Source organism: Borostomias antarcticus (genome assembly GCF_949987555.1).
Source record: "Borostomias antarcticus genome assembly, chromosome: 10".
NCBI lineage: Eukaryota > Metazoa > Chordata > Actinopteri > Stomiiformes > Stomiidae > Borostomias > Borostomias antarcticus.
The window spans coordinates 20555528-20579994 of record NC_140243.1 but is presented as its reverse complement, the minus strand read 5'-3'; the positions used below and the strand labels follow the sequence as shown (position 1 = coordinate 20579994).

The window sequence follows — 24467 nt, the reverse complement described above, 5'->3', positions numbered from 1 at the left end:
GTATGTATATGCATCCATAATTTGTAGTATGTGAAGATATCAGTGTTGGGAGTAACTGATGACAAAGTAATGGATTACTGTAAGCGGATTACTTTTTCCAGTAACTTGTAATGTAAAGGATTACATTTGAATTTTCAGTAATCAGATTACAGTTACTGACCTAATAAAAATGGGATTACTTTGAGTTATTACATGCGTAACTGCTCTCTTTCATGTGGTTGATATGAGCACGTGGTCTCTGCAGTCGTGGTTGAACTGACTGTTTACGTCATCAGGGTCAAGATGTGTTAAGAGTGCTGCTATAGGAGCAGATGTTCATGTGCCTATTATGATCTAAGATGCAAAACTGATCCTAGATTCGGGTAATAAATGATCTGGTTGTAGAAACTAACTCAAAAGTAAAGTAATTAGTAATCTGATTACTTTTCCACAAAGTAATCAGTAACTTTAGTTGATTACTTTTATTCAGTAACGTGCCCAACACTGGTAGATGTAATGTAATCCCCCATACCAGAAGATGGCAGTATTCGTGTATTGCAAAGGTTTGTGGAAGAGAAGGGATGGAGAGCAGCCAGTTTACCACTCAGTGCAGTTGCTAAAGGGAAAAGGTGAAATATCTAAAAACTTTACACGGCTCTCTCAAAAGGTGATAGCTAGAAATATACTTGAAAGAGATATGTAACTTATGTGATATGAATATCCGAGTTAATATAGCGTATTTGTTTCTGCATTCAAGGTTAGCTAGTTGAACTTTGACACCGTTTTTGACAGAAAGATAGACTTCACGGGACAGTGCGGGTGATCATAAGGTAAGCAAATAATTATAGTGACAGAACATTTCCCCTTTGATTAAGATCTTTAATTTCAATGCAGCAAAACTTCTAGTAGCAGACAACGACAGTTGCAAGAACTCAATCCCGCTCCCCTCAAGATGTCAGGTTCCCGGAAAGTGATCGAGCTATTCTATGATGTGGTCTCTCCATACTCCTGGCTGGGCTTCGAGGTTCGTATCTCCATGATTTGCACTTCATGTAGTGATTAAGGAATAGATAAATAAGAGTCTGTGCCCTTCTCAATCATTATTGATCTGTAGGTCATGTGTCGCTATCGAAATGTGTGGAACATCGAGCTCAAATTACGTCCTGCGTTTTTGGGAGGAGTCATGCACGGATCAGGTAGGTCTAATAAGAATAAAATCAGCATGCAGAGATTAAAGAGATTAGCAATGAAACGTTGCTATTGCTGCCTATGATCTCTTGTATTTTAGGCAATAAGCCTCCAGGTCTGATTCCCAACAAGTTCCTGTACATGACCAGAGACCTACAGCGCCTTTCCCAGTATTATGATGTCCCCCTTGGGTTCCCCGCCGACCCCTTTGAGGCCATGTTCAAAAAAGGTACCTTTGAACTCTCCACCCTCAGGGACTGAACAATGTATTCAATTCAATTCAAACCTTTATTTAAACTCGTGGGGCAATTGAGGTTTCCCTCATTTCCAACGCCGACGAGCTCACAAGCAAACACAAACATCAACAGAACATAAGCAATTTACAACAATAATACAATTAAGATCTAAAACAGTGATGATGAACAGATGTCTAGAGCCATGGCTCTGAACTCCGTATCAGAGGGAAGCAGCTCTAGCTTCAATGTCTGTTGGAGAGAGTTCCAGGTATCCTAGCAGATTCTCTCCATAACCTTCCCTTTAAACCACCAGGCTCCTTGTCTGCCATGCGGTTTGTGGCGGCGGTGGAGGAGAGAGAGGGGGGCGGGGACAAGCAGGTGGAGCTGGTGTCCCGGGAGCTGTGGAGGAGGATCTGGAGTGAGGACAAAGACATTACCCAGAATGCATCAATCGCTGAGGTACCAGCAAGACATGAAAGATAGCCTACATGCATTGCTGTAGATTGGTTCATATGGTGTTTGACTAGATTGCCATGTCAGGGACAGTGTTAAGAATTATGCAGAATTATAGCCTAATGTTAGTTCCATTTAGAACGCAGGGAGACGGATGTCCGAACAGGAATATTTAATTTTCTTCAACCCACATCACAGTTATCACTCTTTGTCTTACTATTAGTATGTGGTTCTGTTCGTGAAAAGGAAATGATCAACAATAAAACTATTACAATTTAGAAACGAGTCTTCTTTCACATCTGCTCTAAATAATAATCCCACTTTTCTATTAGAAATGTCAATAGACCTAAGATAACAAATGAATCCTTACACTGTGAATTAGCTACATCATATCATCAATTATCAAATAATACTGTTAGAAGATTGCAAATTCTAATTGCCAACACTAAACAAACTATTTATGTCATTACATCTGCTTACTTGTTGCTGCATGCACAACTAGCTAACTTTAACAAACAAATGTAGTGCAACAAGGAATGACCTCTCGATTGCTGGACTACATGCAATCTACACATGAATGAATTCTGTGAGAATCGGTGTCCTAGCAATATTGAGGGCCTACCACTAGGTGGCCAAACAGCTGCCTTACTAAAAGTCCAAGTCTTATGGGGAAATATGGCTGATTTACTGGCCTTTTGTACAGATCGGTTTGGTGTTTTTTTAGTCATTGATTATTTTCTCAGGCAGGCATGAAGGCAGGACTTTCTGCCAGTGAGGTTGAAGAGCTGCTGAAACTGTCCCAGTCTCAGCTAATCAAAGACAAGCTGAAGAGCTCCACCCAGGAGGCCCTGGGTCACGGGGTCAGTGACCTCTCCTCCCCTTCCTCTGTCATCAGATCAACCTCATACATATCTCTAATAGGCCCTTGACAGTTGGATCCTAATCAAGTATTTTATCTCTCTCTCTCTCTCTCTCTCTCTCTCTCTCTCTCAGGCGTTTGGTTTCCCCCTGTTAGTCTGTCATGTAAACGGAAAGGCAGAGGCGTTCTTCGGTTCTGACAGATTTGAGCTCATGGCTGCCTGCATAGGTGAGCTCATCCTCCTCATCCTCATGCTCCTCCTCCTCATCCTCCTTTCTGCTCTCTGGTTGTCTATTGCAGATGGACTGCTTCTCCAAACCACAAAAAGGAACATTTAGTCACGGAATTCAAGTCACATGCAATACTACAATATACTACCAGCTCCGACTGTCCACATGTTGAAGTGTCCTTGAGCAAGACACCTAACCCCAAAATTGCTCCCAATGAGCAGGTTAGCACCTTGCATGGCAGCTGCCGCCATTGGTGTGTGAATGTGTGTGTGAATGGGTGAATGAGAGGCCATTGTAAAGCGCTTTGAGTGCCGCTAAGGTGGAAAAGCTCTATATAAGTGCAGTCCATTTACCATTTACCAACGTTTGTCATGTCACCCTGTGATTAGATAATCTGAGGATTGGTAAATGTGAATCTTCATTGACTGTCATCCCTGTCAGCCTATCAAGATCCATCTCACTGCTGCCCTTGTCCAATCAGATTCCTCCCTGTGTTTCAGGAGAGGAGTGGATGGGACCTCAGCCTGCTAAAGCTTCCTCCAAGCTGTGAACTGAGTCTGCTCTGAAACTCTGTTGGTGCCAGAAATACGGATTCTCCAGAGATATGACCAGAGGTACTTCCTTCAGTTGCAGAGTTTAAATCCATGGCTCTTGGAATTCGTACTTCAACCTGTCACTGTTTTTATTATTATTATTGTATATTGTATGTGTTCTGTTGTTATTAGTGTAAACTCGTCAACACTGTAAATGAGGGAAACCTAAGTGCCTTACGAGTATAAATAAAAGTTTGAAATGAAATACATGTAGGTTACATCATGTTGACACTAAGGCATTGTGACCATCTGGAAAACACTGTACATTTCAAGTGAATGACCATGAATAAATACTCTAGTTATTCTATTAAACGTTCTATTTTCCCATTTCGACACCCTCCCGTCAATGATTATTTTAAATAGCATTAATTACCCAGACAAATCACAATGCCGCCAGACAGCACTGGTGAAGCTGCCTTTCAGGTTTAAGGACGAGGAATGTTTCAGGTTGGTTTGAGGCCTGATGGTGTGAGAGAGAATACCAGATATGCCCAACAAAAGAGGGAGGAGAACAACGACAGGGAGGGAAGGAGTGGAAGAACCAGTTTCTCTCGCTCAGACAAAGAGGACAGATGGACCTGATCTGCGCGCTAACACGCAGGACAAAACGCCGCGTGACAACGCAAACTCTCATGAGGTCGAGAAAGATCATAGACCGCCGCGCCAAACGGGCGTCAACTCTGTCCCTCATAATAGCGTCCCCTGGAGAGAGAGGCGTGGTGGGGTTGGGGGGGGGGGGGGGGACAGGGAGGGAGAGAGGAGGGAGGGGGCCGCAGCTGAAGAGGGAGGAGTAAAGACAACAGTGAAGGTGTGACCTACGCAAACACAGCAGATCAACGGGAGTCTCCTGAGCCGGACTCAGCTCCTGGGACACGAGAATGAAAGAGTGAAAACAGTCCTCCCACACCGGAACTACACACTCTCACACACTCGGCTCGGAGCATGTAGGAAAGGTGTTGCTCTGTATGGGAGAGTCGAGGACAACCGGCCAAGGACGGACACTGATTTGACTGGACTCTGATCTTTCTTCCTCCAGATACGAGCAGAGACAAAGTGAAAGGTAAGATGGTTGTTCACCGTTGGAGGGGCAGTCTACTGTGTGTCCATGTGTGCTACTGTCAGGGATGGAAATCGGATCCATCACTGAACTGTCCTAATTGTGTGTCCATATTAAGAGTGTGAGAGGGTGTGTGTGTGTGTGTGTGTGTGTGTGTGTGTGTGTGTGTGTGTGTGTGTGTGTCTATATGTCGGTGTGTATATGTCGGTGTGTTTGTGGGGTGTGTATTTATGTGTGTGTGTGTATGCGAGTGTGTGTGTATGCGTGTGTGCATGTAAATATATGTCGGTGTGTATATCTGTGTGGGGTGTGCTTGTGCGTACGTGTGTATATACGTCGGTGTGTATCTGTGTGTTTGTCTGTGGGGTGTGCGTGTGCGTACGTGTGTGTATATATGTCGGTGTGTATATCTGTGTTTGTGGGGTGTGTGTGTGTGTGTGTGTATATATGTCGGTGTGTATATCTGTGTTTGTGGGGTGTGTGACACTTGGCTCTACTGCAAAAAAAATGCAGATGGACAGGTTGAGAGATCCTCACGCTGACGCAAGCGGGTCATTATGTACTTAAGCGCTTCCGCGTAGGACATCACACACACCGGCTAGGATAGATCCGCTCTACAGAAGATCGCAGCTTCAGATGCGGAGCCACGCTGGGACAAACTTAAGAACGCTCAGCCTCACGGAGGTGCGAAGGTGCTGGAGAGTGACGCTCTGACCCACGGCGTTCTGAGACACGCCTGGTCAGGTTGCGTTCGCGGCTACTGTGACCTGCCACAGGGCGGGTAGAGATGGGGTAAACAGCGGGATTGGGAAGAAACTGAAGAAAAACTGTCGGTTACTCCCTCGGGTGTGTGTGTGTGGTCACAGTATCTTGTCAGTGTGTGTGTGCGTGTGTGTGTGTACGTGTTGATCAGGGCGTGTACTGCTGAGCCGTTCCTGGAAGTGGAGATGGTTCACCTCAGACCGTGAGGATGAGACGATGTCTGCGCTCGCTCCGAGGCTCGGTTTCAGTACTCGGGTGTTCCGGACCTAGCGCCTCATCCTGATTAACAACACTCACATTACCGGTCACCCGGCTATCAATGGTCTAGTGAGTCCAGCTCTAAACTGAGGACAACATACATGCAGGCTAGAGTACGGTTGAGAACTCTCGTCAAAAGTAGGGATGCACCGATATGAACATTTTGGCCGATAACAGATATAAACATTGCTGTCATGGCCGATAACCGATATTTACCGATGTCAATATGATCTGTATAAAAACAAGTTTATATGATAATGAAATGTTATACTGAAAAGCACATGGAAACACTGTCTATTTCCAAAACATTCGGAAAAGCCGATAAATCATAGATTAACCACATTGTTTCCTCTCAAAAACAACAACAACAACACACAACAGCAGCTAGACAGAAATAATTATCTGTTGCTCACATCGGCCCTGTTTTTCACATCGGACCGATACCGATATACTAAAAAATGACTAACATCGGCTGATACCGATATGATTGCCGATAATCGTGCACCCCTAATCATTCAGGTTAGAGTACGGTTGAGAACTCTCGTCAAAAGGGTGCGTGACAGTTTCTCAGGGGGAAACACAGAGGAATGTGTCACAGGAATGTCCCCTCTTCAGGCATCACAGTGTCACTAATGTTGACAATGACACTGCTTTCCTTAGAGCCCAACGTCCCACCGCAGAATATGGAGAGAAGGAAGTAAAGTTTTGTACAGTAAATGTTTCCTGATGCAAAATAGAGATCTCATCCGCCTTGGGCTTGTCAGAGGCCTACCCCTTACCCACAATGCTCTGCTTCTTCTCTAGGATGGCGTCAATGTCTGAGGCGGACAGCCACTGCAAGCCAGGAGACACAATCTGTGGTGAGTAGGTCACGCTGGCGCACGTTTGAGTTCTTTATTCAGGTCTGCATTTTCAAAATACACTGCAGGGGTCCAAGTATAGTTCCACTGCTATCATGCTGTTGGGTCGTTTAACAATACATAATAATGACCTGGAGAGAGATGGGCTCTGGAGGACACAGGTAGGCACACACACACGCGCACACACACACACACACACACACACACACACACACACACACACACACACACACACACACACACACACACATTCTTGCAGCTCTTACAATCTACATACAGTCGGTCAGGCGTTTCCTGGTTCAGTGACCAGATGATGACGGCTGCCCGGTGCATCTGTCCCCAGAGATCCGCGTGTACGAACAGGAAGTGATCATCGTGCCCGTCCTGCTGCTGGCCAGCTTCCTGGTCACGCTGGTCTTCATCATGCTGCTGCGCTTCTGTCCGGAGAAGGTGGACCGCGGACGACTGGCGGACTACGAGAACGGGTTCAGACCACAGCGCAGCAGACGAGTCCTCCACGGGATAGATGGTGAGAGAGAGAGAGATAGAGAGGGAGAGAGGGAGGGGGAGAGAGAGAGGGAGAGAGAGAGAGGGGGAGGGAGAGAGAGAGACAGACAGACAGACAGACAGATAGACAGATAGACAGATAGACAGATAGATCGATAGATAGACAGACATACAGACAGACAGATTGATAGAGAGATAGATATATAGAGAGAGAGACAGACAGACAGACAGACAGACAGACAGACAGACAGACAGACAGATAGATAGATAGATAGATAGATAGAGGCCTTCATTTAGACAGGGAAGAACATACAGAGACCAGGGCTGCATTCCCAATCGCATACTTCTACTTTTTACCACCAGTATGTACTACAGCTGCCCCTGGAAAGTACGTACTGTATGTACTACAGTACGCATCCAATTGGAAATTTTGAGGGCCATGAAATTTGACCACATCCATCGCTGTCCATGAAGCCACATTTGTCCACAGCTGGGATTCATCACAACGACTCACACATGTGACGTCATTTCCATGGAGCGGAGCACAGGATTGTGGGTCAGAATAGCCAGGAAAGTGTGCTGGCGTGCATACGGCAAAATATGACCAGATGTTGTAGTACATCCAGGTATTTCTGCCATACTCCATGTGGCATACTATGTATTGGCACATACCATACTACATACATTTTTGGCATACTATATAGTATGGATGTACGCGATTTGGAACGCAGCCAAAGTCTGTTTTACAGAAGTGCCCTGCTTACAAACAACATAGTACAGTATTCCAGTATCCAGAGGGAGAGAAGAAGAGTTTGTGGGTGTGATAGTGAGTATCATTGGTGTGTGTTTCTAGGGGTCAGAGAAGTACTGTGCATGTATGCTTATTTGAAGAGGTGGCATGTTTTGTTTTCCCAGTATTTGCTTGTATTTGCACTAGTAGCAACTCTGGATGTATTTGCTAATGAGACGGTAATGACCTCTCTTCTCTTCCACTCTCCTCCCTCCTCTCTCCATCCTCCCTCCCTTCTCTCCTCCCTCCTTCCCTCCTCTCCTCCTTCTCTCCTCCCTCCTTCCCTTCTCTCCTCTCAGCTCCCCCGGGCATCAACCCTCTGGAGCACGAGAGCATAGCGCTGGACGTACCCAGTAGCTACTCCACCTTCTCCCCGTCCCCCTCCTCTAAGCCCCTGTCCCTCTCTGTGTCCCCCGGCCTGCCCCCCAGCCCCCCGCCCAAGCCCTTCTCCCCCAGCTTCTTCCCCACCCCCCAGCCCCGCGAGCTGCCCCGCCAGCGGCTGCCCGAGTCCTTCAACCTGGTGTCCCCCCTGCCGGTGGCCTTCTCCCTGCGCTCTGACTCGGCTGTGTCCCTCTACCGGGCGCGCATGGACAACCGGAACGCCGTGCTCCGCGTGCTCAAAGGTCAGTGGGGCTTCTTCGTCTTCTTCGTCTTCGTCTTCTTCGTCTTCTTCTTCTTGTGCGGGTTAGGTGTTATGTCGTTTCCCCCCCAGGCTCGGGGTGGTAAAAGGATAGCCCCTTGTGAGGGGGTCACTGGGGCTATATATCCGGGCACACTTCCAGGAGCCATGTCACCGTTCTGTCATCCACAACCGTCAGGCCACGCATTCCGTTGGGTGTCCGGTATATTGGAGTCAGTGGGGCTAAAACTGTCAGACAGAGAGCTTTGAGTGTTAGTCGTGTTAGCCTTGTGTTGTCCTGACCGCGAGGGGGGTGGGGAGGATTCTACCGACGCGAGGGGGGGTGGGGAGGATTGTACCGCTGATTGACGAGACGACCTCCCCGCCTCTCGGTGGGTCTCGGGCGTTAGCAGGTTTTCCACCGTAGTTTCATGGGTGTGTAGCTGCCGTATACTGAACGCTAACTGCTGTCAGTTCTGCTAATCATACAACTAACAACTTACACCTTGTTCTCTTCAATTGACTGTTTACATTTGAAATGTTTTCTCGGACATCGCCTTCCCCTCTTAGAACAACAAAACAAAACACTACCCTGACACGACTTTGGGAAATATGATCAGGACAGTAAACATTCAGCCATAGTTGTGTGGTTGGAGTGATTTTGAGGCGTGTCCTTAATCTCATCTTCTGCTCCTCCTGCTCAGACTCTGCGAGTCCCTCAGAGAGGGAGAACTTCCTGGGCTTCGCTTCCTTCCTGTCTCACCTGGGGCCACACCCCTTCCTGCCGGAGCTCCTGGGCGTGGTCTCTCTCCGCGCCCCCCTGGTTACCGTCATTGAGGAGATGGAGAACAGAGACCTGCTCAGCTTCCTGTGGCGTTGTAGGCAGGTAGGGAGAAGGTTAAGAACTACAATACCCACGATGACTGGAGAGCCGCAGTGTACAGCAGATTTGACTCATCAGTCTCACGTCCGTAAACCCTAACTCTATGAAGTGAGTGAGCTGAGGACGGTCCTTGGTGTTGATGAGCTGTGTGTTGGTGTTCTTCAGGAGCGTGTGGGAGAACCTCCATGTGAGATGACCGAGAGACGGATCTTCACCATGGCCAAACAAGTGGCCTCAGCACTGGTTAGTACGTTAACCACACACTAGAAAACCATCAATGCAAACATGCAAACATCATAGCTGTGATCCAGTCTTCACCTCTTTTGGCAAGTCGGCCATTTTGAATGTCCGGCAGACACGATGCAGTAGTGGCATCCTCTCCTTGCCTCCTCCCCTCGATCAGCACTGATCTGACAACAGTGGATGGGTGAAAGCAGGAAGTCCTCACCTATACTCTCACCCTCCATGCTCTTATCATATCACTGCAAATCAAGGAAAGGAGACAGAGAGAGGACTCCATTGTAGACTGCTAAGATGCTTCCTAACTTTCATACTAACCCTCTTTTATGTAATCCTGCTCTTCTCGTTCAGGAGTTCCTCCACAGCCGAGAGCTCCTCCACGGCAAGGTCTGCGCTCACAGCGTGCTGGTCAGCAAGGAGATGACGGCCAAGCTCTGGGGACTGAGTGGGATTTATAACAGGAAGAACCCAGGGGCCACTCAGAGAGAAGAGCCCATCCTGAAGAAGTGGCAGGCCCCAGAGCTATTGGCTAGGAGACCTGCCAATCAAAGTAGCGACGTGTGAGTTTCTTTACCACTCAGCTTACTTACTTTACTTTATTCCGTTTATTTTTTACAGGGACAATGCACACCAATCAACAATTTTAGGAACATTTTAGTAAATGAGCCCTCATAGTAAATGTGCCAGTGTTAGCTGAGTAGCTAGTTTTCAACTGCTGTCCCTGAGCAAGATGTTAAGTGCCGAATAAGCAGGCCTTGCCCGCTTTCTCTATAGACATTCTAGGCTGAGACTAACCTTTCCTGCCCGACAACAGCTTGCTGGGTTCTAGTTTGCATGTCTAATGATCCCTAAAAGGAGCTGTCTGTGGAATGTAGAGTAGTCAGTGTGGAACACCCTGCCAGAGGACCTGAGAATGTCTGAGACCATGGGGACTTTTAAGAGAGATCTTACAACATACATTTTTAACATTATCTTAGTGTTCTTAATTTGTATTCTCTATTTTTATATATAGTTTTTATTCTATTTTACACTATCTTTTACATTTTATTTTTAATTATTTTACTTTGTTTCTTTTAAATATGTTCTCACTGTGTTTATGATGTATGTTTTTACCCATCTCTTTTTATGGAAAGCACTATCACTACATTGATTTGTAAGAATGGTGCTGGATGAATAAAATGACATTGTCATTGCTAACTGCCCCCAGTTCAACTGACTCACCTGTCTGTCTCTCTCCAGATGGTCCTTTGGCGTCCTGCTGTATGAGATGGCAACTCTGGGTAGGTGGTTCCACATCCCCAACTCTCTCAACACTGATCACCTTTTTACCTGTCGTTAGTGGCCGAGATCCTGAGCCGGTCAAGCTGGATGGAATCGTCACGGCTGGACTTTCTCGTTGTAGCATCTCTGAACCATCTCTCCCTCCTTCCCTCTCCCTCCTTCTCTCCCTCCTTCTCTCTCCCCCTCCTTCTCCCCCTTTTCCTCATCCTCTCTCCCCCTCTCCCTCCTTCTCTCCCCCTCCTCTCTCTCCCTCCTTCTCCCCCTCTTCCTCCTTCTCTCCCCCTCTCTCTCCTTCTCTCCCCCAGGCGAAGCGCCCTTCCCAGACATCTCAGTCAACGAGCTCCTGCAGTTCCACCAGAGAGGGAAAACTCTGAGAAAGCCAGCCAACTGCTCCAACACACTGTGAGAGGCAACTTCCTGTCACTAGAATACCTTATTTCAAATACTCATCTTTGATTTAGAATTCAAAACGGGGTTAAATTCCTCCAAGAAGGCCCCATATTCTCTTAAGCCCCTCCCTCCCACTCTCATAGGTACTCCACCATCAAAGCCTGCTGCCAGTGGAAGGAACAGGATCGAGCCTCATTGGCTGAGGTCATCCGCAAGCTCCAATCAGGAGAGAAGAGTGCCAGCGACAAAGTCTTTAAGGTGCCTGACCCAATCAACATCGAGCAGTACCTGCAGCAGGCCGGATACGGGGAGACTAACAGCTACACTGTTTTCTGAGTGGCGGCTAGGCCACCCAAGGAAACGCTCTATGCTCAAGGCCATTTGCATATCCTGGCCTCATGATTTTGTCCTCAAGACAAGAAACTCCTGAAGACATGGAATGGTGGAAAGTCTTCAGACTCCAGCCAATTCCAACTGCACATAATGGAGGATTACAAATGTGGTTTACAAACTGTAGCCAATGTATTATAAGAGAGGTAATATAATATAAAACTAGAAATCATTAGTCATCATGATTTCATTCTCATCGTTTCTTTTTTATTGGGCTGAATATGGGACTCAGAGAACACAACAGTTAGGCTTTTAAGATGTTAAAGTGACTTATGTGAATTATGAGATGTTTTTAAACACATTATACTTGTTAGAGTAATTGCTGAAAATATGTGGTAAAATACGTCTGTGCACTATGTAGTACTGTACTGAGGAATAAGACCAGTAAACAGATTTTCAACATTTTTATTTTCCTTTTTTAAAAGAGGACTCGATGTCATGATGACTGACTGTATCCTGGTGAGCATTATGATGCGTACAGTGATGCGTTTGAGCAATAGTCTAAACAGCAAAATGAGCTATTTTTGAACTAGGTTTTCTAATAGCTGAATGTTTATTTTCCCTCAGGATTAGTGGATGCTCAACGAGTTTACAGGCACTTAATATATTGCATGTTCATAAAACGTCTTTAAACTAATTCCACTATTACCTGGCTGTAAACTAATGTGAGATTGGATTATGAATGCAAAGGTTCATTTAACTTATGAGTATTAACTGACCTTAACATGTTTGCACACAATTTGAATAAAGAGTTAAATCTTCCCAAGATGCAACAGGACACGGATGCTGTTCATCTGCAGTTGAATGAGACGACAGAGAACGAGGTTTTGAGCCAGGGGGCGTGTTTCCAGTAACTGGTCTGTTTATTGGTACTGGTGTACTGCATACAGGGAGATGGGCTGGTCCAACACTCACCCCTCAACATACTGGGAGATAGGCTGGTCCAACACACCCCCCACCATCCAAACATACAGGGAGATGGACTGGTCCAACACCCACCCCCACACCATCCGGAGATGGGCTGGTCCAACACTCACTATCCAAACATACAGGAAGATGGGCTGGTTCAACACTCACCCCCCCACCATCCAAACATACAGGGAGATGGGCTGGTCCAACACTCACCCCTTCAACATACAGGGAGATGGGCTGGTCCAACACTCACCCACCATCTAAACACACAGGGAGATGGACTGGTCCAAGACTCACCCCCCACCAGCCAAACATACCGGGAGATGGGCTGGTCCAAGACTCACCCCCCCCCCCCCCACCAGCCAAACATGAGCTCACCCGTCCATCAGGTAGTTTAGTCACTTAAAGCTACTCATTCCCACTCTAAATTATTTCCATGAAAAACTCAACAAAAAAACAATGCCTTCGATAGTAGTAGAAAATGGGAAAAAAACTACAAAAAGAAATTCTCAGGTGAAATACTAAAAAATATTGTAAAGTATCCAGGTTCTTGAATGTAATTTCCCCTGTGATCGGAGCCTGGGTTGACGGAGTCATATATTACAAAACTATTCTGTAAAAAAGAAAAGTGTAACCTGAAATGGACCAATTTCATGACGACACTCAGAATCATAACACTGGTTATAGCACCGTTGAAAGGCCGAAAAAGGCAACTTTTAAGTCATTGCATTTGCACAGCTAGTACTGAAACACACTCGTCCACACACCACTCATCATTCTGCTCTACTAACGCGGATATTGAGGACAGACTATTAGACCGTCATGCTCGCCACACACAACAGGACACACACACACGTTCTGCACATTCAACGTCTAGGAAAGTCAAAGCAAATCCCATTTATTTCCACTCCCTGTGTTTAAGCACCTCTGTAAATGATTGGTGTTGTTAAAGTAGGAGGCGCTCTGGTTCTGACTCCGCCCTCCCTCAATCTCCGCCCTCCCTTCATACCGAGACCCGGTCTGGTATGGGAACAGATCTCCGCAATGATTCCAGTTTGATATCAACACTGGAGACATGATTGAACAGTGTCCTGGCACCTCCTCTTCACTCCCCTCCTCGATCCCTACATTCATCTCCTCTTCCTCCTCCTCCTCCTCCTCAGTCTCGTAAGCTGTTGATGGAGGCGCAGATCTTGAGGGCGGGGCCTAGTTTGATGTTCATGGTGGAGATGAGGTGCTCCTCTCTGAGCAGGAGCAGAGCCTGGCCGTCGATCTCCTGGGACAGGAACTGAGCTGCCAGCTCCTCACAGCCTGGGGGGGGGAGAGAGAGAGGGTGGGAGGAGAGAGAGAGGGAGAGAGAGAGGGAGGGAGGGGGGAGAGAGAGGGAGGGAGGGAGGGGGGGGGTGGAGAGAGAGGGAGGGAGGGAGGGAGAGAGAGGGAGAGAGGGGGGAGAGAGGGAGGGAGATGAAAAAGGGAAACTTCAATCTGGATGTTCACTGTATTTTCCCAGTTATCCCATCGGCCCATATTTCATTAACCCAGAAATAAACGGCGCTATATAAAATAAAGTTATTATTATTATTATTATTATTAAATGGCTAGCTAATCACCACTCCACCAACGCTGACCTTGCAGTGAAGAGATGAACCTGGAGACGTCCTCCACATTCCAGTGGGTGGGGCTCCCTGGCAGGAAGTTGGCCACATCCAATGGGAGGTCCCCGGGGGCCAAGCTGTCGGACTGAGGTCCGCAGTGGGCGGGCCTTGGGCAGGAAAGGGAGGAGCTGGGAGAGAGTGACGGGGAGTCCTCTTCCTCCTCCTCCTCCTCCTCCCCATCACAGCTTGATGCATCCTCCGAACGGCTGGACTCAGATCGACACTGGAGCCAATGAGAGAGGAGGGTCAAACATAACAGCCAATCAGACGTGGTGTGGACTATTCTTTGTTTTCAAAGTTCATTCTAGCTTGTCGTTTTCTGTCCATGCGTTTTCACATTCGTCTGTCTGTCCATGTTCTTGTCTGTTCATTTCTGTGTTGTTTTTAATGTTGTTGTAAAGTGCATTGAGGCACTTCGGTGTGATTTTGCACTCAGAATAAAAAATTAGAATTCTAACCTTGACTGAAAGGTGCCTGCCGGCTATTTTTGCGCAGGCGATCTCTGAGCTGCTCCTGCGAGGACCCCTGCGCCTGATGACGGGCTGGTCTGGCGCTGAGGGCGCCGGGGGAAGGGGGGGTCCGGTGCTGGCCAGCCCCCTGCTGGTACGGTAATGGTGGCTGCAGCTCACGTTGTATCTGGAGATGGGGAGAGGGGACAGCAGATCTGGAATCAGTATCTGGAGGAGAGGAAGTCTCAGGACACAGAACACGGCATGGGAGCTAAAGACACCACACCACCATGGACAGAGCGCCTCTGGTGAAGAATACGGGACGGTTACGGGACGGTTTCAAACAGTTTTAGATCTGAATTTGATTGTTTTGTGACTGAAAGTTCTGAAACAAATCTTGTTGAAAGACATGACGAGGCGGATGTTCTTGGGGCAGCTCAGGAGGTAGAGCGGGTCGTCCAATGATCGTAGGGTCGGCGGTTCGAATCCCGGCTCCTCCTGTCAACATGTCGAAGGGTCCTTGGGAAAGACACTGAACCCCAAATTGCTCCCAGTGAGCAGGTTAGCACCTTGCATGGCAGCTGCCGCCATTGGTGTGTGAATTTGTGTGTGAATGGGTGAATGAGAGGCCATTGTAAAGCTTTTATCTTTGGATAAAAGCGCTATATAAGTGCAGTCCATTCACCATTCTTCAAACTAGTGTCCTATGTCCTCAAGTAATATACTAATCCAATGGCGGCAGCTGCCATGCAAGGTGCTAACCTGCTCACTGGGAGCAATTTCAGTGTCTTGCCCAAGGACACTTCGACATGTAGACAGGAGGAGGATTCGAACCGCCGAGCCTGCGATCATCGGACGACCCGCTCTACCACTGAGCCACAGCCGCCCCCGAGGCGGATGAAAGGCCTGGCGTTGCTCTGGGCGGGAGGTGGTGGGTGTCATGGCGGGGAGGTGGGGGGTGTCACGGCGGGGAGGTGGGGAGTGTCATGGCGGGGAGGTGGGGGATGTCATGGCGGGGAGGTGGGGGGTGTCATGGCGGGGAGGTGGGGGGTGTGTAGCAGCGGACGCCGTACGAACCTCTTGGCACAGGTCTTGGAGCAGAACCTCTTGGACCCTCTGAACTGGCTAGCCGGGGCGAGGCGCTGACAGTACTCACACGTCAGCACTGGACACAAGAGCACAGAGCGCACGACTCCCATCAGAACCGGACCGGATCACAGAGGAATCAGCTGATCAGAACCAGACCCAATCACACTCAGAGGAATCAGCTGATCAGATAAGCGCTGATGGTGGACTCTACTGAAACGGTGTTTATTGAGGCGGTGTCCGGAGTATCGGGGTACCTGGGGGACCTCCGTTCTCTCTCGTCTGCGGTCCGGTCAGGGCGAACGGGCTGTCTGGATGCTCCTTCACCAGCCCCGCCTGAATCGGACCAGAGGGACCAGGTCAGCGGGGAGCATGGAACGAACCATCTCCATGGAACGAACCATCTCCATGGAACGAACCATCTCCATGGGACGAACCATCTCCATGGGACGAACCATCTCCATGGAACGAACCATCTCCATGGAACGAACCATCTCCATGGGACGAACCATCTCCATGGAACGAACCATCTCCATGGAACGAACCATCTCCATGGAACGAACCATCTCCATGGGACGTAATATATAATACTAACCCTAACAATAATTTTCCAGAGCAAAGCAAAAAGTGTGTGTGTGTGTGTGAACTCACAGGGAAGGGCTCTGCTCCCTCCTGGATGACGAAGCCCTCGATGAGGTGTGTGAGGACCTGAGGTTTGACCACGGCCTGAGGGAGAGGGGCTCGGTCCCCCCTGGACAGAGGCAGAGACAGGGACAGGGTGGGGGGGGAGGAGAAGCCCGCCACCGTCTCGGGAGCTGGGGAGGGAGGGAGGAGGGGAGGGGAGGAGGAGGATCGCTGAGATATCGACACAGAGATAGGCGCTATTCAGACACACGAGCGCAGGTCACCTCAGACAGCTTACCTGTATCCAGCATGGAGGCGGGGACAGCGACTCACCTGTGTTCAGCGTGGGGGCAGGGACAGCGACTCACCTGTGTCCAGCGTGGGGGCAGGGACAGCGACTCACCTGTGTTCAGCGTGGGGGCGGGGACAGCGATTCACCTGTGTCCAGCGTGGGGGCGGGGACAGCGACTCACCTGTGTCCAGCGTGGGGGCAGGGACAGCGACTCACCTGTGTTCAGCGTGGGGGCGGGGACAGCGACTCACCTGTGTTCAGCGTGGGGGTGGGGACAGCGATTCACCTGTGTCCAGCGTGGGGGCGGGGACAGCGACTCACCTGTGTCCAGCGTGGGGGCAGGGACAGCGACTCACCTGTGTTCAGCGTGGGGGCGGGGACAGCGACTCACCTGTGTCCAGCGTGGGGGCGGGGACAGCGACTCACCTGTGTCCAGCGTGGGGGCAGGGACAGCGACTCACCTGTGTCCAGCGTGGGGGCGGGGACAGCGACTCACCTGTGTCCAGCGTGGGGGCGGGGGACAGCGGAGGGGCCGTGTCTCGCGCCGGGGGACAGTCTTGCCGCGACGGTTCCGCTGCCATCTCTCCGGCCGCGTCAGATTCCGACTTCCTCTTCAGGGAACCAATAGCTGGCTTCGTCTGAGCGGGAAAACAGAGTCTGATTACAACTGCTCCCAACACAGCTGACCCATGAAAACCACAGTTTTTCTTTGACCAATCTAGGGCTGCACAATTAATCGTGAATTAATCGAAATCGCGATTATGACCTCCGCGATTAACTAATCGCAAAAGGCCGCAATTAATGTGATTAATAATTTTGCTTTGAATTGAGTGTGCTAGGACTACACGGACGAATCACAGGTGCTTACGCTGTCTGACCAATCACATGCGTTCCTGCTGAGTGGTTACGAAAAAGATGATGTCGCTCAAGCTCAGCAGGTCATATGCAAACTGTACAGAGCTAAAGCTATTACTTTGAAATATGAATCGCAATTATTAATTGCAATTACCATTTTGAAGCAAATAATCGCAATTATTATCTTTTGTCATAATCGTGCAGCCCTAGACCAATCAGTGTTTTTTCTTGCTTTGTGTTAGGGATGTTAATAGTTAATCCACTATCGATTAATTGCCGATAAGAATTTACTCGAGTAAGATTTGGTTACTCCATTAATTGCTTTTTTGGGGGGAACGAACGTAATCAACGGGAGTTGAAATGTAATCATGATTTAAGGTCTGACTGCACATGAGGGCGCCACGCCATGTAGTGAAGGTTAATTGGGATGCCGGGAAATTTCAACGACACAGCGGAAGAAAGACACAAAAATTAAGCGAGCAAAGCGCAGTCCAGCGTGGGACGTTCTTATCAATTAATCGACTATCGTTTGTTAAGGTTAACAGTTGGCTCTTGGCCAGGATTCTCTTGTAAAAGAGATTTTAATCTCAATGAGTTTCCTTGAATTCCTTGAAATTTGCAACCCTACTCCTAACAACCAAATCAGCCTCACTAACTCTCTTCTGTACCCGATCCACCAGAACAACGGCAACACAATCACTTAGAATCCGTTCGGGAATGTTAGACAAGACTGAATAGCTTCCGGGATAGCTCAGGCGGTTACCATGGTGACGGTGTTGTTGTTGGCGGCGGCGGCGTTGTCGTGGGCGCAGGAGCTCCGGGCCTGGGCCAGCGCCACCACCTGGGCGTTTCCCGCGGGGCCCTGCCTGGCCCCCACCAGTTGGACGGGGATGTGGGGCCCCGGGTGGAGCCCTGCCACGCCCGCCTGGTTGGTGGGCGGGGCAGGGAGGATGGGCGGAGGGTGGCGGGGGGGCAGCTGGCCCGGCGTGCGGTGACCCCCCGGGGCCGTTTTGGGCTGGATGGGCACGGGGCCCTTGTCCGCGCTGGCCTGCTGCAGGGGCTGGACCACCAGCGTCTGGGCGCTCACGGTTTTGGGTGCCACCGAGCCAACGGGGTAGCCCTGGGTGGAGGCGGGGACGCTGGAGGTGGGTACCAGGATGTGCGTCACGGTGGCGGCGGGGGTAACCGTGGTGACTGCCCGGGCCTGACAGAGGCCTGAGGGGGAGAGGAGGAGCTGGGATAGAGGGAGCGTGGGAGAAGGGGAGGAGCTAGGAGGAGCAGAGGCGGGGCCAACGCCGGACTGGTTTCCGCCTTTGACGTTCATACTGGGCAGAGCGGGGGCGCTGGGGTGGGCGTAGCCGGCCATCTTGTTGGCCATCTGCTGTTGTTGTTGTTGTTGGATCTGCTGCTGTGCCGAGCTCTGAGAGAACTGATTGGACGGCACCGGGGTCGCTGAGAACTGGTGCAGCTGCTGATGTTGTTGCTGAGCATGAGAGTAGCTGACTGAGAGAGAGAGAGGGGGAGAGAGAGAGAGACAGAGACACAGAGAGAGACATAGAGAGAGGAAGAGGGAGACAGAGAGAGAGAAAGAGGAGAGAGACAGAGAGACAAGAGAGAGACAGAGAGAGAGACAGAGAGAAAGAGAGAGAGAGAGAGACAGAGAGAGAGACAGAGAGAGAGACAGAGAGAGAGAGGAAGAGAGAGAGAGAGAGAGGAGAGAGACAGAGAGACAGAGAGAGAGGAGAGAGAGACAGAGAGAGAGAGAGGAAGAGAGAGGGAGGGAGAGTCAGAGAGAGAGAGGGAGACAGAGAGAGAGAAAGAGAAAGAGAGAGAGAGAAGCGTTCTGTTAGCACCCCTGTGCAGGGCAGAAAGAGGGCCAATGCCTGAACCGAATAGAGAAGGAGGCGTTTTGTTTTTTCTGATGGGGAAACCTCGGTTCACTCCTCTTACCTGTGTCTTTCCTGTCGGGAAACTCTGACTTCACAGCTGCCAGTCGGGGGGTCGAGATGCAGTGGAGGGCCAGGTTCTGAACCTGAGAGAGACAGAGACGACGGACATCAGGACACAACGCACGCGTTCGCAGCGGTCAAAAACATGCGGGCCGCTTAAGATATCTGTACCGCCTGTCCAATGAACCAATCATCGGGGTTGGGTATTTAGGAATGAGTATTTAGGATGACAGGTGATTGTTAGATCCGTCAGCCGACCCAGGCGCCTCAAGCAAATAAGCTGATTGGCTCCTACCTGGTCGTTGTCTGACTGGGCACTGGACGTGGGAGGGACTTCCTGTTGTGGCTGTGGTTGTTGCTGGGGTTGCTGTTGCGCCACAGTTGCTACGGCAGCCGTTGCCGTACCCCCGGGCATGAAGATGAGCTGGGAGGCCAGGGGAGCGCGGAGAGTGCGGTTGACCTGCAGGATCAAAGATGGACACTGAGCGGCAACAACGTTTGGAAGACGATTCCTCCCCAGGGCCCGAAGAGACCGCGGCCTCAGCCAATCAGATTTACAAAGACGAAGGCTGCGTTCCGAATCGCATACTTCTACTTCTCACTACCAGTACCTACTACAGCTGCCATTAGAAAGTACGTACTTTGCAAGCAGTAGGCATCCAATTGGGACATACTACCTTGTCATAACATTGTGCCTTGAAATTTGCACACATCCGTCGCTGTCCATAACGCGACATTCGTCTACAGCTGTCACGACTCGCACATGTGACACACATTTCTGCTGCGCACAGGATTGTGGGTCAGAATAGCCAGAAAAGCCTGCTGGCTTGCATACTGCAAAATATGACCAGATGTAGTAGGACATCCTGGTATTTTTGCCATAATGCATGTGGCATACTATGTATTGGGACATACTACATCCTGTTTTGGCATACTATATAGTAGGGTAGTATGCGATTCGGAACGCAGCCGAAGCTAAGCATCGGCGCCGTGCGTGTGTGATTTGGGGCGAGCCGCTCCTCGAACGCAACTCACTCGCAGGTACATCTGACCCTGTGCTGCGGAGTTCCCGCCCAGCAACACCGATTGGCTGAGAGCCGATGACGTCACGGAGGTGGTGGGGCCAAGCGGGCGGGGATTGGCTGCCGTTCCTCCCGCAGAGGTGGTGCTTAGGTTGACCTGCGAGAGAGATGGGAAAATCACATACTTTGAAAAAATTGAGGTCCGCACAAACAGCTACTCCATTATGAGGTTTAATACACGAGGACACAAAACTAAGTTTCGACCCTATTGTCCTGCACCAGTGGAAGGTTGATGTGCTTAGCAACTAGGGATGCACCGATTGCAAAATTCTGGGCCAATGCCGATGTTTAAAATAACAACCTGGCCGATGGCCGATGTTTATTTTATTTTAATTTCCCCTTTTGTGTCAGGGAAACAAAGAAATGATGCCTGCTTTTCAAATGGCCAGTTAGATTTGATGTGTTAAAATCCTTGGCTGTAGTACCTCTTCTTGAAATGTCACTTGAACAAGTTTTACAAGTTGCATAGTGCATATCTTTGTCTGAGATGGTGAAATATCCCCACACAGCCGACATTTTTATTTCACTTTAATTTGAAAGCAAACTACACATGCGTTTGTGGCGTTACGTCACGGATCTTCTCCGAATCTGCAGCTGGGTAGGTTACGATTTGCAAGAAAAAAAGGCGTAATTGTTGTGACATAACATCGGCCACTACCATCGGTGAATGTCATTTTATTTGCCGATGGGCCGATGGCAGTCAACAAGGCCAACATCGGCTGATGCATCGGTGCATCCCTATTAGCAACCCTACAATTTCTTCAAAATTACAAAATTTCCCAGTGGAAATACAGCATGTTGCCTCGGTAATGCAGTTAATATCGAGTGACAGTAGCTTACCGTGGTGGTGGCTTGGGACACGCTGTTACTGGGAGAGTTGGACTGGCGACTGGCAGCAAAGGTGGCCTGACGAAGAGAGAGATGAAAATATGATTTCCCGACTCCTAGGTTCTCTGTGAGACGCGTGAACGCTATGGCGGTGCCACCTACCGCGTGAACGCTATGGCGGTGCCACCTACTGCTCTGTTTTACCTATATGATCTACCCGTTATCTACGGACCTGACCAGTCAGTGTGATGTGTTCTTATGTAGCGGTACTCTGGTCTGCGTTGTGCTCTTTCAGTTTGACCTGTGTTTCGGGCTTTCCTAGGGCGGGTGGACAGCTGCGCCGATAGGAAAGTCCCTCTTGAGGGGACTGTCGGCGCTCCGTTGAGCTGCGAGTTTACCGGCCGCTAGCTACCGCTACCTCAGACTCAGCCGTTAGCTACCTCAGACTCAGCCGCTAGCTACCTCAGACTCAGCTGCTAGCTACCGCTACCTCAGACTCAGCTGCTAGCTACCTCAGACTCAGCCGCTAGCTACCGCTACCTCAGACTCAGCCGCTAGCTACCTCAGACTCAGCCGCTAGCTACCTCAGACTCAGCCGCTAGCTACCTCAGACTCAGCCGCTAGCTACCTCAGACTCAGCCGCTAGCTAGCGCTACCTCAGACTCAGCCGCTAGCTACCTCAGACTCAGCCGCTAGCTACCTCAGACTCACTCCACCAGGGTTCTCACCATTCCCTCGGTTGCACTTATCCACCTGACTGTTGTGTTAAGATAGCTGGAGAGGTGTTGTGTTACTGGTTGTGCATTGTGTGTGTTGTTCACCTGTCTGTGTGTGTGTTGTGTGTGTGTGTGGGGGTGGTTTAGGTACCTGCTGCAACAGCTGGGCGCTGTTGATCTGCTGCTGTAGCATGAGCTGCTGGAAGTACTGGGCAGCGTTGGGCTGTCTCTGCAGCGCCTGGAGGGCCTGAGACACATAAGATAAGAATTTATTGATCCCCCCAGGGAGAAATTAGGCATTTCAGCATTGAAAGAAAAATACAGAAAGGTTGAAAAGAAGAGAAAACTAGATACAGTAACAAAAAGAAGACTAGATAAGGGGAGCATAAAATGGATATCAGGTACTAAGTGCATCCATATGTACAGTAACTAGAATAGAGTAAGATATATATGTGCCCGCATACATTCAGTCTGTCTTCACAGAGGTCATTCTGCTAGCCCAAAAGCACTCACTTAACACCTTTGACCTGGCAGAAGGATCCTAAAAAACAGGTCCGCCGTGCCTTAAAGTAAACATGGAAAATACTACTTCCCTAAACATTCCTGCTGAATGCAGACACACACACAGACACACACTGACCTGCACAGCTTGTCTCTCGTACAGAGACATGTGGGCTATCTGGGGTGGGCGGGAGTTACCGCCCGTCTGAGCGTTCCCATTGGTCGAGCCAGAGCCCGTGTTTTGGTCCTCACCTGCGTCCATATTCCCTGAACAACACACAAGTCAAACCAGAGACAGCTGCCTTTTGAGTGTTGTAATTGAATAGCTACCATCATTAGGGAAACGCCCACAAAGCATCACCAAAATCACACAACTAGGCACAAAACAACAGCTGTCAGTGTATACATGTACATGGTGACGTTATTTCCTAACAATAACATTATCCATCATGGTTGAGAAACTCAAACTGTGAAAAAGGCTGTTGCAGTTCTTCTGCCAAGCCTGTAACGACGAGACACAATAATGACAGGACAGCTAACGTTAGCTAGCTTCTATTCATAGTAAGCACATTTCATTCGGGGAGAATCTGGCCCGGGATGCTGTCAACAAGATGATAGATGGCCGAGGGATGCGAGGAACTGGAGCCGCAGAGGGACAAAAGTGTGGTCATCTGTTCGAGCTAAATAGTATAACATATGATGAACATCGGGGATGATCCAAAGTTCACAACATGTAACATATCCACTGCAATGACTGACGGACTTGGTTTGCATTAAAACAACAAAAGTGTATTTTTGTTAGCATAGCTAGCTAGTGCTGCTAGCTAACGTATAGCGCGCTAGCCAATAAGTAAACTAGCTACAAGACATCTTGAAATATTTTCTCACCTCGTTCTTCAGGAACTTGCTTTTGTTTAACTTAATCAAAAAAAAAGTAAAGTTATATATGTGGCTCTGTTGTGCAATCGTCTCAGGTGGAACTGTTGAGGTTTTATACGGTTTATTGCTAATCTTCTGTGCAAAAAGCAAACAACGGTAGTCGATAGCTAGTGAAATCCCGCCCCACAGTGTTTACCATTCCTTTTCCGGCGCCAGAATGACGTCACGTCGTAGTTTCCCCGCCCCCTTCCAGTGGTAGATCTCTGTTGTCACTTATGTAGCCAACTTGGCAACTTTGTCGCTATATCTGGCGACTTTCCAAACCCCTTGGCGACTTAATTAGTTAAAAGCGACCAGCGACAAATCTAGCGAGTTGTTCTGGCAATTTGGGGAATGCTTGTGTTGACAAAGCACAAAGCTCTCCAAAAGCATCTAACAATGCCGTTCCGCGGTTCACGTTACAGCCGAGTTCACGAGAGCCGAATACAGCGAGGTCTGCCGCCTCCTCACCTCTCGCGCGGCCAGTCTGACAGAGCAGCACCGCAGACCAGACAGATGCAGCTGAGCTGAGAACGAGCTGCCTGCTAATTCACTTAAAAAGGCTCACTTAAAAAAGAAAAAAACTAACGTTATATTTAGCCTATATGGCAACAAAAATAAGTTTGTGAAGAGGTCAATAGCCTACTGATATTTTCACAAATTGGTACCCCCCAAGATGACCAATTTTGGTATTTTTGTCTTCCTACATGTCTCTAGTTTATATGTTGGTATGATAACCCTGCCTCTCTAGTAGCTTATTTATAAAAATCACTCTATAAACAAACATAGGCTACCCCCGACAGGTGAGAGTATCAAAGCACTGTGTGTGTCTGCCTGTCTTTGTGTGAATAAAAAGAAGGATTAATCATTTTAACTCGGGGGGAATTCCCTGTTCTCTTTATTATGTTGGAGATACTGTAGGCTATCTATCTGTGGGTTCACTTTCAAACAAACACTTCTGAAGATAGAACCAGACACCCACCTCTCTACGTCCGTTTTGATCTGACGATCACCTGTTGTGACCT

At 49.0% G+C, this 24467-nt stretch overlaps 2 protein-coding genes across 2 annotated transcripts; one reads left to right on the top strand and one right to left on the bottom strand.

Annotated features, from left to right (window-relative positions):
* Positions 1-583: 583 nt before the first annotated feature.
* On the top strand, positions 584-11521 carry styk1b (serine/threonine/tyrosine kinase 1b; the record flags this gene model as incomplete). The annotated part of the gene is made up of 17 exons (XM_084444609.1): positions 584-809; positions 886-1003; positions 1094-1175; positions 1268-1396; positions 1717-1862; positions 2600-2716; positions 2850-2943; positions 3446-3491; positions 6420-6475; positions 6819-7004; positions 8072-8395; positions 9096-9277; positions 9440-9517; positions 9866-10074; positions 10754-10794; positions 11101-11197; positions 11329-11521. The coding sequence occupies exons 2-17, from the start codon at positions 932-934 to the stop codon at positions 11519-11521; spliced, it is 2052 nt and encodes a 683-aa protein (XP_084300735.1). The 5' UTR covers positions 584-809; positions 886-931.
* A 1345-nt stretch (positions 11522-12866) lies between these two features.
* phc1 (polyhomeotic homolog 1) lies at positions 12867-23540 on the bottom strand. The gene is made up of 15 exons (XM_084445059.1): positions 23413-23540; positions 22664-22791; positions 22175-22270; positions 21320-21385; positions 20433-20576; positions 19693-19857; positions 19399-19480; positions 18212-18951; positions 17090-17231; positions 16329-16492; positions 15935-16013; positions 15669-15756; positions 14601-14778; positions 14116-14365; positions 12867-13798 (listed from the first exon to the last, which is right to left on the bottom strand). The coding sequence occupies exons 2-15, from the start codon at positions 22784-22786 to the stop codon at positions 13647-13649; spliced, it is 2469 nt and encodes an 822-aa protein (XP_084301185.1). The 5' UTR covers positions 22787-22791; positions 23413-23540; the 3' UTR covers positions 12867-13646.
* Positions 23541-24467: the final 927 nt, after the last annotated feature.